Below are 14,811 nucleotides of genomic sequence, written 5' to 3'. Positions count from 1 at the left end.
GCAAAAAAGCTTCATGCTGCAATGCATGATGGGTGGCTTCATAGAACAAACTCATCCTTAATTCTTGAATTTTTTTGTTTTGATTGTTACCGTTGTTGTGATTCATGCGCAAAGTCTTGATGTCTGTGTGTGACTACATGATGAGCTTGCTCAATTTTTGTGTACATGCTTTTCATCCGTAAATATATCCATAACAGTTAAAACGCAACATGAGAGATTAATTTTGTTTCAATTTTGTCATCAATTAACAGGAACATGTTGACACTTGATTTCAGTTTTCTTTGCCACAACAATCGTGCTTTTACAAACACGCTGTTACAGGGGCTAAAAAAAAAAGCTAATACGAGAAGTACGAGGACCAAGATCCCAACTAAAGCAAACACTGTCCACCACAATGGTGAGTTCAAATGAAACATATCAACATCTAAACCTCTGGTAATTATCAATAAAAGCTATAGATGTCTGACAGAAATAAAGTCAGTCTAATGAGTGAAGTTGGTGATGCTGTTTGTGGAGATGTTTGATTCTCCTCTGCTGAGATCTTGAGAGATTTACTGTCTTTGATTTGCAGTTGATTTTACCAAATGCTTAATCATTAGTTATATGATAATTTAATTAAACACTGTTGCATTGAAGTTGATTTTTGGACAAACACAATGTCTGTGAATTGCTTTGCAATTACAAATGTAAATTACATTGAAATAACATGAGCTTAAATCTAATTCATCCTGAGAGTGTGTATTTGGTCCAGAAACAGTATAAATTGTGTCTAAATGAACCTTAAATGATGTTAAAAATATGTCCACTAACCTCATTTGAACTAGTTTTTAACCTTGTATGGAGGTTCCATGAACGTCTATATCGGACGCTCAGAACACGTCAAAAAAAGACATCATAAAAACTTTCATTCTGGCTCCTCAGTGGACGTCTTTTCAACATCTGCAAAGACTTCAAAAAGACGTCCACTGGACATAACTTTGCCCAGTGGGTTGGATTCCAGTTCCTTTCTTCCATATCTCTACCTCACACTATCCCTAGTATTTTAATGGTTTTGGCTTGGATTTTCATGCTTTTAGACATGAACACTTATCATACAATCCTCAACAATGGTGACAATAATTATTCATGCTGCAGTGCATGATAGGAGTTTTTACTATGGTGTTACCCAGTATGCATTGCAGCATGAAGCATTTTGTTGATTGTCACCATTGTTGAGATTCATATGCTGGTTCTTGATGTATGTGTGTGTCTAAACCGCACTGGAGATCAAAGATTTATATGCATTACAGAGATTTAAAATTTATTCAATATAATTAATAGAGTAACACTTTCATGCTGTGGTTTCACAGGATTGGTTATTGAAAACCTGAGCATACAAATAAAATTAAAAAAGGAGTTATTTTGGAAACAAACAAGTCAGCGCCTGATGATTATTTCATCATATGAAAACAGCTATTAGCTGCTCACTGCACAGCACTGATCTCTCTGCTGTATAACAGCACATGCATTGCTTCAGAGAGAGAAATCTGACAGAATAAGTCAAGGGTCAAGAGCCCAACTAAAGCAAACACTGATCTCCATGATGGTGGCATCATTTTAACCAATAAAACATCAACATCTGATCCTCTGTAATTCTCAATAACAGCAGGTGTTCATCACTAATGCACAATCATCATTTAATTAGTCTCTTAATGATCTCATTAACTTTAACTCTTTGAGGACTTGGGATTTGACTCAAGACTCTTTTGTGACTTGAAAGGAATGACGTGGTTCCTCCTCTGGTGAAATCAGCTGCTGAGTTCATGGGTGGAATAAACATATGGCAGGACTTTTACTTTCTGACCCCTGGACTTTACACCTCTGTCTGTAATATATCTGCTTGCTTTACACTCTTTGGCCACCAGGTGGTATTGTGAGCAAATGAAGCCTCCAGAAATTAACCCTTTTGTGAACCAAGCTGAATGCTTCATAAAGCTTCATTTCACCATCACTACTGTGCACACATTATAAGTTTTCATTTAAAACTATGGATTTTGCTGTGGGGTTTAAAGGGTTAAAAAAACCCAGGATGAAATGTAGGGGTGTCCCCCAATAGTCGACGATTCGATGCTTCGATTCCAGGAGCCTGATTCGACTCCCAATCTCACAGTCGAATATTCGTGGGGTGTTATTATTATCATGCAATTTTGGCTATATGGGGGTGCTCAGTGTCTGATTTCACATCAAACTACCGGTTTTCTCCCAATAAATTAATATACACCCTATTATGATAATGCTGTAAATAAGAATCTTAAAAGAAAGAAGCTTTAAATAAATATTTTAACGTGCGTGAATAAATCCAACTTCCCCTATAGATTAAAGTTTCGCTTTCTAATCCGTGACCGACAGAAGGCAGGGATTTAAATCTTTAACAAGACTCAAATTGACACAGGCACAGTGGAAGACTTCGGGGTTTTTTCAGTCAGGCAGGGTATAAGTGATTTCAAAATGTTTCAGTCAGTTTATTTGTATCGTGTATATATTATTTGTCTCGTATAAGATGCCTTTGGTTGAGTTACAGTAAAGCGCTTCATTGTAGTATGGTGATTATCTCTTCAGCAGCGCGGAGCAGGATATTAATAACTATGACTGGCACTGTCATATACTGTAAATAGCATTATAATGAGAACACTATTATAATAAAACACTGTGAATTTTTTAGTGTTTAGTTGTGTTTCTGCATGTTATTGCGTGAAGAACGCATCCACAAAAGGAGTTCATTCAGAGCAGACGCGTTCATGTGCATTCGGGGCATTTTGTGCAGATAGCCTATAAGTGGTAATATTAACATTATGTATATAAATAACAAAGCGTATTCTATGTGAGATAAATGAGTTAAATCCCATTGATTAAAATCTCATCATCGGTACACAGCAAAATCCCCAGTGTTAAATCAACACTGTTTCAGAGTGTATTTGGTCCCACTCCAGATAGTGTTAAAGTAACACTGAAGCAGAGTTAAAGTTAATGAGATAATTGTGTGATCAATTAAGTGCTGATTGAGCATTAGTGAGGAACACCTGCTGTTAATGAGCAGAATCACTGAAGAAAAGAGAAACACAAGAACTACCACTTCAGCCACAGTCTTTGATAAAATCAACCGAAATAAAAGACATTAAATCTCTGAAGATCTCAGCAGAGGATGATTAAACACCTCCACAAACAGCATCACCAGCTTCACTCATTACTAACCAGACTGACTTTATTTCTGTCAGATGACTACTGAAGCTCTTATTGAGAATTATCAGAGGTTTAAATGTTGATGTTTTATTGGTTAAAAACAATGCCACCATCGTGGAGATCAGTATTTACTTTAGTTGGGCTCTTGACCCTTGACTTGCTGTGTTAGATTTTTCTTTGCAACAATACATATGTTGTTGTAAAGCAGAATAGGCAGTGCTTTACACTGAGCACATAGTCGATGCTTCTGTGTGATGAAACAGTTATTTTTGGACTGGCCAGATAGGCTTTTCTGTTCTGCCATTTGTACATTTAGGGCTTGCACAACCAACCCTGTGATACTACAGTATGAGAATAAAATGTTGCAGCCAGCAGTTATATTTAATGATTTTAAATCCATGTGCAATTTTCTTTTTGAACTACTACATCATTTAGATACACACAGACATCTAGAATACGCATATGAATCTCAACAATGGTGACAATCAACAAAATGATTTACACTGCAATGCATGCTGGGTAGCACCATAGTACAAACTCCCATCATGCTCTGCAGTATGAATAATTATTGTCACCACTGTTGAGGATCATATGATAAGTGTTCATGTCTAAGAGCTTGACCTGAATCTCTTCATTGTTGAAATATTATGATGTCACGTTTAATAATTTCAAACAATCAATTAGTTACGTGCTTTATAAGCAGAAAGTATAATCTGCTATATTAAACTTCTGATTCATTAATGTTCAAGTGTTTGCAGTGAAACACTATTACACCTGCTTAGAAGCAAATTATTCAGAAGGGTCAAGAGTCCAACTACAGCAAACACCGACCTCCATGATGGTGGCATCATTTTTTGACCAATAAAACATCAACATCTGAACCTCTGTTAATTCTCAATAAGATCTTCTGCTGATGTCTGACAGAAATATAGTCAGACTGGTTAATAATGAGTGAAGCTGGTGATGCTGTTTGTGGAGTTGTTTAATCCTCCTCTGCTGAGATCTTCAGAGATTTAATGTCTTCTTTTATTTCAGTTGATTTCATCTAAGGCTGTGGCTGAAGTCAGTTGTGTCTTGTGTTTCTATTTTTCTTCGTTGATTCTGCTTGTTAACAGCAGGTGTTCGTCACTAATGCTCAATCATCATTTAATTAATCACTTAATTATCTCATTAGCTTTAACTCTGCTTCAGTGTTACTTTAACACTATTTGGAGTGGGACCAAATACACTCTGAGCAGTGTTGATTTAACACTGGGGATTTTACTGTGTAATCTTATGCAATAAATGCATTATTTCTCTCTTAATTCGTTGTTTGAATAAGAGTTTTACCAGACAGGTTGTGTTGCAGAGGTTCCCCATGCTCTCAGGTTAGTCAGAATCCGCAGGCACGCTCTTCTTCCAGCTGTCAACTGCGTCATAAACGGCCTGCTCGCAGGTTTCATCCACAAGCTTCGTCCTGAGTTCAGCCAATCCTCCCACTATGTACATCTCATCTCTGAGCTCACACAGAACAGCGTCGACAACTCCCTGAATCCTTTGGAGGTGCAGCAATAAACCAAACACTTTCAAGGTTCGGGCCAGAATGTGTTTTAGATCAGGTTTACATACTTTATCCAGCAGTTATTCAAAACACCCGAGAAAACAGAACGCGGGGGCCTCATAGAGACATGAATGTTGTGTTTGTGAAGGATAGTCGACCTCACAACTGTAGCAATTGTTTTTCAGCTGTCTGTCAACCAGATGTTCAAGAACGATTCCGACAACTGCTTTAATGATTTTATGACCGGTCACACCGATGCAGTGTTGGGCAGTAACTAGTTACTAGTAACTTAGTTACTGTAATAATATTACTTTTTGCAGTAACTAGTAGTGTAACTAATTACTAATATGATTTCAGTAATAATATTACAGTTACCATCCATAAAACAGCTTAGTTACTTTTGATATCTCAACCCCGCTGATTTAAAATCCAACAATCAAATAATTCCTAGATTTATTTTCAAACTTTTCACGACTCGCACATGCATGTGATGTACCCAGTGCAGCAGGCAAGCTCGGAATATGGAAAAGCTTACATTCAGCATTATATTGATTTTGTCAGGAAAAAAGATGACCTGAACACTGTTGTGAAAGTTGTGGCTTTACTTTACTCTGGCATTACATCCCACCCACTCTGATCAGCATGTGGTACATTATATTACTATAATTAAAAATCTTTTTGGAAAATTAAACAGTTTCTTACAAATTTATGTGATTTGATAAAATACACAATGAAATATAATCGTATATGGGTAACGAAGAAATTCTAATTAGCTTCAAGCTACACATGACAATTAATGAGATTATACAACACTTCTACTTGAATGTTACTATCAGCACCACTTAAACAATTTGTCAATCTTTCCGAATATGTCTTCTAATGCAGGTACATCTTTCCATTGAAACAAGAATTTGATGCTATAGTATTTGACATAATCCTCTTCAGATATCGCCAAGCGCGTTCTGGTAGACCTTCAGTGCGGTCACTACAAAGTATATAAACGTAATCATCAGTGTACTTGTTAACGTGATCCCCAGCACTCTGTACCGCATTCCAGGTGTAATACACTCCAAAAATGATACGGTCTAAACTGGGATTTTACTGTGTAATCTTATGCAATAAATGCATTATTTCTCTCTTAATTCGTTGTTTGAATAAGAGTTTTACCAGACAGGTTGTGTTGCAGAGGTTCCCATGCTCTCAGGTTAGTCAGAACCGCAGGCACGCTCTTCTTCCAGCTGTCAACTGCGTCATAAACGGCCTGCTCGCAGGTTTCATCCACAAGCTTCGTCCTGAGTTCAGCCAATCCTCCCACTATGTACATCTCATCTCTGAGCTCACACAGAACAGCGTCGACAACTCCCTGAATCCTTTGGAGGTGCAGCAATAAACCAAACACTTTCAAGGTTCGGGCCAGAATGTGTTTTAGATCAGGTTTACATACTTTATCCAGCAGTTATTCAAAACACCCGAGAAAACAGAACGCGGGGGCCTCATAGAGACATGAATGTTGTGTTTGTGAAGGATAGTCGACCTCACAACTGTAGCAATTGTTTTTCAGCTGTCTGTCAACCAGATGTTCAAGAACGATTCCGACAACTGCTTTAATGATTTTATGACCGGTCACACCGATGCAGTGTTGGGCAGTAACTAGTTACTAGTAACTTAGTTACTGTAATAATATTACAGTTACCATCCATAAAACAGCTTAGTTACTTTTGATATCTCAACCCCGCTGATTTAAAATCCAACAATCAAATAATTCCTAGATTTATTTTCAAACTTTTCACGACTCGCACATGCATGTGATGTACCCAGTGCAGCAGGCAAGCTCGAATATGGAAAAGCTTACATTCAGCATTATATTGATTTTGTCAGGAAAAAGATGACCTGAACACTGTTGTGAAAGTTGTGGCTTTACTTTACTCTGGCATTACATCCCACCCACTCTGATCAGCATGTGGTACATTATATTACTATAATTAAAAATCTTTTTGGAAAATTAAACAGTTTCTTACAAATTTATGTGATTTGATAAAATACACAATGAAATATAATCGTATATGGGTAACGAAGAAATTCTAATTAGCTTCAAGCTACACATGACAATTAATGAGATTATACAACACTTCTACTTGAATGTTACTATCAGCACCACTTAAACAATTTGTCAATCTTTCCGAATATGTCTTCTAATGCAGGTACATCTTTCCATTGAAACAAGAATTTGATGCTATAGTATTTGACATAATCCTCTTCAGATATCGGCCAAGCGCGTTCTGGTAGACCTTCAGTGCGGTCACTACAAAGTATATAAACGTAATCATCAGTGTACTTGTTAACGTGATCCCCCAGCACTCTGTACCGCATTCCAGGTGTAATACACTCCAAAAAATGATACGGTCTAAACTGACATTTTATGTAATTCAATTGCATAACAATTTTCCATCGATTTAGATTACATAGTTTTAACATAAACAAATCAATAAACTTAATGTGAGTCATATGCATCAGTCATACGTGAATGAAACAGGTAAGATTTATGTAATAATTCACAGCAAAGTCCCCACACTGCTCAGTGTTCATGTGTTTCCACACTACAGAGTGTTCAAGTAGTATTGAAGCAGTGCTGGAGTTAAGAAGATAATTATGTGATGATCGATCATTAATGATGAACAGCTGCTGTTATCAAGAAGAATCACCGAAGAAAAGAGAAACACAAGAACTACAACTGACTTCAGCCACAGATGAAGATGAAATCAACTGAAATAAAAGAAGATATTAAATCTCTCAAGATCTGATTAAACAGCATCAGATTGACCAGATTGACTTTATTTCTGTCAGACTTCTAGAGAAGCTCTTATTGAGAATTAAAAGAGGTTTAGATGCTTTATTGTTTTGTTTGAAATCACCATCAAAGAGACCAGTGTTTCCTTTTGTTGGGCTCTTGACCCTTGACATTTTGGTGTTAATATTACGCTGGTTGCTTTAATTGTGTGATCATTTAAAACACACTTAGCTTAGCCAGCGAAGCCAAGTGAATAAGAATTGTGGGTAGATGATCCACTGATCTCATTTCAAGTCAAGTTTCTGATTATGTAGACGTTAAACTGTTGTAGATTTTTTCATAGTTTCATGTCTTGCAGTATTGTAAATATCACACTGTAAAACCCAACAGTTAGGGTAACTCAAACCATTTGAGTAAACCGATTGCATTAAAAACCTGAAAAGTTAGGTTAACTCAAACCGTTTGATGAAACTTATTGTCTTAAAATATTTAAGTTTTTTAAAACTAATAGTTATGAGTACTCTGAACTTATTTCAGCTGAGTTCACTAAATAAGATATATGCCCAACAAGTCACGGTAACTCAAACCGTTTGAGTAAACCGATTGCCTTAAAAACCCAAGTTAGGATAACTCAAACAATTTGATGAAACTTATTGCCTTAAAACATTTAAGTTTTAAATCTAACAATTATGAGTGCACTGAACTTATTTCAGTTGAGTTCAGTTAAGTGATTAATTAAGTGCTGATTGAGCATTAGTGATGAACACCTGCTGTTAACAAACAGAATCACTGAAGAAAAGAGAAACACAAGAACAACAACTGACTTCAGCCATTGCTTTAGATGAAATCAACTGAAATAAAATACATTAAATCTCAAGATCTGATTAAACAACCCACAAACAGCATCACCAGCTCCACTTATTAATAACCAGACTGACTTTATTTCTGTCAGACTTCTAGAGAAGCTCTTATTGAGAATTAAAAGAGGTTTAGATGCTTTATTGTTTTGTTTGAAATCACCATCAAAGAGACCAGTGTTTCCTTTTGTTGGGCTCTTGACCCTTGACTTTTGTGTTACTAGTTTTTTTTTTCTGGCTGTTGTAGTCATGTGTTCCTCGAACATATTTGTTGCAACTCAGAAGTCCAGAAAAATTATTGGTAGTTGGTTGTTATATGTTTATCATCTGTAAGTGAGCTGATCTAATTGAGAGTGAAGATAGGCTCATTGTGTCTAGTCTCTGATTAAATGGATGTTGTATTAATTATAGTAAAAGCGATTCTAAGAACCACCAGCTCTGTGACCGTCAGTTAATATAAAGGACTTTCTAAACAGTTTGTCCAGAAAGTTTTAATCTATGGTGAAACTAGACTCACACAGACATCAAGAATCAGTATATGAACCTCAACAATGGTGACCATTAAAAAAATAATAAATCATGATGCAATGCATGCTGGGTACTATCATAGTACAAAACTCATCCATGGCTTCCAGCATGCATTGCAGCATTACTTTTTTTTTAATGGTCACCATTGTTGAGGTTCATAAGCTGATTCTTGATGTCTGTGTGAGTCTAGTTTCTACCATAGATTCAAACTTTTGTCGACAAACTGTTTAGAAAGTCCTTTATATTAACTGACTGTCAGAGAACCACAGGCTCTTAAAATCGCTCTTACTATAATCAATACAACATCCATTTAACCAGAGACTAGACACACAATGAGCCTATCTTCACTCTCAATTAGATCAGCTCAGTTACAGGTGATCGTCATTACAAATATACAACAACCAACTACTGATCACTTTCTCTGGGTTTTGAGTTGTAACAAATATGTTTGAAGAACACATGATTACAACAACCAGAGGAAAAAACAACAACTAACACAGAAGTCAAGGGTCACTATCCCAACCTGAAAAGGCAGGAGCACCTGCTTTAAATATGATATAAACTTGACCAAAGGCTTTGATACTACATCAATATTAAAACTCAAAACTCTTTTCAATAACAAGACTAGGGCTGCAACTAACAATTTGTTTCATTAAATATAATTATTTAATTATGTAAAAATTATTTTAATTTGAAAACACTTTGTAAGCAAAATTGAAAGCAATTTTCCGCAGCAGCTAACTGGAACCTCTGCTGTTTTTCAGATGTGTTTTATCCATAGAAATGCGTGACATCACTGACTGCGATTTTCCAGTGACGTCACAGACCCAAATAATCGATAATGAAATTCATTCTCGATTATTTTCATTAACTAATATTTTATTGATTAGTTGTTGCAGCCCTAAAAAATATTTTTGGACTACACAACCATTTTTCATGGTAAATAAATTAAATAAGTTGATATTTGATAAAATCATGTCAATTATTTACCTGGGACCTCGTCATCCTCATCAGTGTTCTCCTCTGCAGACTGGATGAGGTGATCAAGCAGGGGTGTCTTGCTGAGGTCCTTGGCTTGCTCTATTACTTTGCCCTTCAGGAAATCCCATTTCTCAAGGAGTTTTGATGAGGTCTCAGCTCCAAACAACAGATCAAAGTCTTGCACCACCTAAAGGGGAGGAAGCAAGCATTTGTGGTAGTGGGAGTAGGTGACTGTTTTCATCTTTGAACAGTTGTTCTTGACATTGCAAAAACATAATAAATGTGCTTACAAATAAACTTACCAGGCCTTTTGTGTCAAGGAACCTTGGGAACACAGTAAGCACTGTGCTGCATTGCTCAGGATCATGGATCAACTTTTGTCTGTGTTGGAAGGTTTCTCTCATTTTCAAGAAGATCTGTTCGTTGTCTGTGGTGTGTTTCAGTAGAGATATGGCCTCACGACACTGGTCTCCCTCCAACTGCTGCACTTTAGTCACTTCTCTCTCTACGTTTGGTCCGCTGTTGTTCGTAGTGTGAGAGCTCCTTCTCCTACCCCCACTGGTACCTCCATTGCTGAGTTCTCGCTGAGTGTTTTTAATCTTCCAGGCAATGTAGCCCTCATTGCTGTCTATGTCAAAAAAGTGTTCCTAAAGACAGTATCATCAAAGATGGAAATGTATTAAAAAAATTGTTTCAGCATAAATCAATAGAGATCTTTAGAAAAGAAGTTTGAGACTTCTAAAATGCACCAGAACATTATTAAATTGTTTATTAAGATTAACCTTTCTTTTAAATATGTACTCACATAGCCTTTTTTGGAGTAGGGATCTTTTAGAGAGGGGAACAGTGTTACTATCCCCAATGCATACTGTGCTCTTTTCTCCATAGGGGGAGCACGTCTGTGGAATAAATGTTGTGTATTAAAACCAAAACACCAGAAAACCACAGCTCCTTGGCCAAGGTTGTCATTTAATGATAATCACCTAATTTGACCAAAAAATAATTAAAAAATAATAATAATAATAATAATTTGATTACAACCACCATATCTGCAATTGAATATTATGAATATATACTTTACCAAATCATGCACCATAAAGCATATATTACATATGACGTCCTGAAGAATTCAATTAAAATCAAGCATTTTTAAAACTTTCAAGGCTGATTCTTTCAGATGTGTCACTGCTAGAAAAAAAGAAAATCAGCCAATGACGGAAAACTCATTTGAAAACGTTACCTCTGATCTAAACTTCTATTATCGAGAGAACGAACAGAAGAATGCATTGTCATGAAGAACTATATACGTTAGTGTATGTGATGAATGTTGTTAACGTTAACGTTATGAAGCAGAAACAATAACTTACCCTCCCTGAGAAATTCTGGATATGATGCTCCATTGAGTTTGATGTACTTCTTTCCTTGGTACTGTACTTTGAAAAGCATTGCTGTAGTTTTCCTCACATGTTACTACAACATAAAAATGCAATTTGTTTATTGCACACGCACAATACCAAATCTAAGTTAGTGCAAAAAAAAAAAATCAGACTCAATCATTTCAAATAATTAACGTTACATTAGGCTAGCTTTAGCTAGCAAATTTGGCCTGCACGCGGCCCGAGATTGGGACAGAGAGGCAGCTAAGTAACAAATGAATGCTGCATTTTCATTTTGAATTAACGTTATCACTAAAAAATCAGTTTTACCAGATTAAACATTCGCAATTACTTTAGCTGCCATTAGTATAGTAAATTATCTAGCCAGACGTCACGCCTCTTCACTTCTACATTAGCGTTTTTAGTGTTTTAGTTACTATGAGAATTAAAACAAGATGATAAACAGGAATATTCGGCATTATTCACTTGATGGTTTCTTAACTTACCTATAACGTAGCTCCGCGGAGTCAAAATGTCGACGTTTTTGGATGCGTCAGTTGGAAACTGGTCTCCACGAGGCTGCTTCATGATTCAACCAATGACAACGCGTAGTCGATCTGATGACGTATCGAAACCTAAACTCATGTGCGGACGGGACAGATTGACTCTCAAAGAGTTCATCATCCCACCATAAACACCACAACAGCTCCACATCAACACTACTCTGACACTACCAATAACCTAACTCTAGAGAGAGTTTCTGGTGAAACCTGATAAGTGTACTTTAAGCCCATTGTACTCCAAAGTGTATAAATTATACTCTGGTCATCACAACTCTGGGATTGTAACACTGACATTTGCTGTGTAGAAGTCTGACAGAAATAAAGTCAATCTGGTCAATATGATGCTGTTTGTGAAGCTGTTTAATCAGATCTTGAGAGATTTAATGTCTTCTTTTATTTCAGTTGATTTCATCTTCGGCTGTGGCTGAAGTCATTTGTAGTTTTTGTGTTTCTCTTTTCTTCGGTGATTCTTCTTGATAACAGCAGCTGTTCAACATTAATGATCAATCATCACATAATTATCTTCTTAACTCCAGCACTGCTTCAATTCTACTTGGACACTCTGTAGTGTGGAAACACATGAACACTGAGCAGTGTGGGGACTTTGCTGTGAATTATTACATAAATCTTACCTGTTTCATTCACGTATGACTGATGGATATGAATCATATTAAGTTTATTGATTTGTTTATGTTAAAACTATGTAATCTAAATGGATGGAAAATTGTTATGCAATTGAATTACATAAAATGTCAATTTAGACCGTATCATTTTTTTGAGTGTATACATGTATAGAATCTATACATAATACACGTGTTAATTGTATGTATCATAGATAGATAGATATAATTAACACAGTGAAGACTTAAGAAACGCTGCATACAGTGTGTAAATTAATTATTTATTGTAGTTTTTTGTCCTATTGCTTGCAATTAGTTTCTTATACTTATTTCATCACTGACTGTTTATTTATTATCAGTGAGCTTGAGTTTTTTTGTTTTGTTTTTTTGTCTATTTTTAGGCTTGTATTAGTTTGATATTGACATTGGTGACAAGGATTATGAAAATTCTATGGTATCAAAGATTTTAATATCATAACTTTTTTAAAAGAAAAAAATTACTATATCGTGATATATATCATTATCGTGATATAAAGTTAGTCATATCGTGATATAAGATTTTGGTCATATCGCCCACCCCTACAATACAATGACTAAATTAACGAAAAATAAAGCATCAACAGGTGTTGGCATTTCCCAACAGCACAGCAGTAATGACTTTATGAACTACTTTACTTCCAAGATCGATACTATCAGAGATAAAATTGTATCCATGCAGCCATCAGCTACAGTATCGCATCGCGCACTATAGATCCCCTGAGGAACAATTCCGCTCATTCTCTACTGTGGGAGAGGAAGAATTGTATAAACTTGTTAAATCATCTAAACCAACAACATCTATGTTGGACCTTATTCCATGTAAACTACTAAAAGAGCTGCTTCCAGAAGACATAGATCCTCTTTTGGCTATTATTAATTCATCATTGTCATTAGGATATGTCCCCAAAACCTTCAAATTGGCTGTTATTAAGCCTCTCATTAAAAAACCACAACTTGACCCCAAAGATCTAATTACAGACCGATCTCAAATCTCCCTTTTCTGTCAAAGATACTAGAAAAGGTAGTATCCTCATCATTTTTCTCTAGGAAGGAATATAATTGTATCTGTGAGGAATTCCAGTCAGGATTTAGATCGTATCATAGTACTGAGACTGCTCTCATTAGAGTTACAAATGACCTGCTTCTATCATCTGATTGTGGTTGTATCTCTTTATTAGTTCTACTGGATCTTAGCGCTGCGTTCGACACAGTCGACCACGACATTCTTTTGAATAGACTAGAAAACTTTGTTGACATTAGTGGAAGTGCCTTAGCATGGTTCAAATCGTACTTATCTGACCGCCATCAGTTCGTAGCAGTGAATGAAGAGATATCATATCGATCACAAGTGCAGTATGGAGTACCTCAAGGCTCAGTACTAGGGCCGTTACTTTTCACGCTTTACATGTTACCCTTGGGAGATATTATCAGGAGACATGGCGTTAGCTTTCACTGTTATGCTGATGATACTCAGCTCTATATTTCTTCGCGGCCCGGTGAAACACACCTTGAGACACATTGAAAATCTAACGGAATGTATAGTCGATATAAAAAACTGGATGACGAGTAATTTCTTACTGTTAAATTCTGAAAAAACAGAGGTGTTAATTATCAGACCTAAAACCCCCACATGTAATAAGTTAGAACATTATCTAACACTTGACGGCTGCTCTGTCAATTCCTTTTCATCAGTTAGGAACCTGTGCTGTTTGATAGCAATCTTTCATTTGAAAGCCATGTTTCTAGCATCTGTAAAACTGCGTTTCTCAAAAACATATCTAAATTGCGACCTATGCTCTCAATGTCAAATGCAGAAATACTAATTCATGCGATTATGACCTCAAGGTTAGACTATTGTAATGCTTTATTGGGTGGTTGTTCTGCACGCTTGGTCAACAAACTACAGTTGGTCCAAAATGCAGCAGCTAGAGTCCTTACTAGAACCAGGAAGTATGACCATATTAGTGCGGTTCTGTCAACACTGCACTGGCTCCCTATCAAACATTGGATAGATTTTAAAATCTTGTTAATTACTTATAAAGCCCTGAATGGCTTAGCTCCTCAGTACTTGAGCGAGCTCTTATCACATTATAGTCCTCCACGTCCACGGGCGGCAGATCCTTTTCCTATTTAGTGCCCAAACTCTGGAACAATCTACCTAACACTGTTCGGGGGGCAGACACACTCTGTCAGTTTAAATCTAGATTAAAGACACATCTCTTTATCCTGGCGTACACATAACACACTAATATGCTTCTATTATTCAAATCCGTTAAAGGATTGTTAGGTTGCATTAATTA

The 14,811-nt window shown here is 36.3% G+C and overlaps 1 protein-coding gene across 1 annotated transcript; it reads right to left on the bottom strand.

Annotated features, from left to right (window-relative positions):
• Positions 1-9,435: 9,435 nt before the first annotated feature.
• LOC131534153 (uncharacterized) lies at positions 9,436-13,990 on the bottom strand. The gene is made up of 6 exons (XM_058766824.1): positions 11,796-13,990; positions 11,281-11,383; positions 10,719-10,812; positions 10,216-10,560; positions 9,923-10,100; positions 9,436-9,455 (listed from the first exon to the last, which is right to left on the bottom strand). The coding sequence occupies exons 1-6, from the start codon at positions 11,875-11,877 to the stop codon at positions 9,436-9,438; spliced, it is 822 nt and encodes a 273-aa protein (XP_058622807.1). The 5' UTR covers positions 11,878-13,990.
• Between the last annotated feature and the right edge of the window lie 821 nt (positions 13,991-14,811).

Source organism: Onychostoma macrolepis, chromosome 25 (genome assembly GCF_012432095.1).
Source record: "Onychostoma macrolepis isolate SWU-2019 chromosome 25, ASM1243209v1, whole genome shotgun sequence".
NCBI lineage: Eukaryota > Metazoa > Chordata > Actinopteri > Cypriniformes > Cyprinidae > Onychostoma > Onychostoma macrolepis.
This window is presented reverse-complemented; position numbering and strand designations above follow the sequence as displayed.

Bases quoted from the DNA above. Each gene is read 5' to 3' on its own strand.
- LOC131534153 (XM_058766824.1), bottom strand. From the start codon at position 11,877: ATGAAGCAGCCTCGTGGAGACCAGTTTCCAACTGACGCATCCAAAAAC. The intron at 10,813-11,280 runs GTAAGTTATTGT...TTTATTCCACAG, and splicing joins TCCAGAATTTCTCAGGGAGG to ACGTGCTCCCCCTATGGAGA. The intron at 10,101-10,215 runs GTAAGTTTATTT...CCTCCCCTTTAG, and splicing joins TCCTTGACACAAAAGGCCTG to GTGGTGCAAGACTTTGATCT.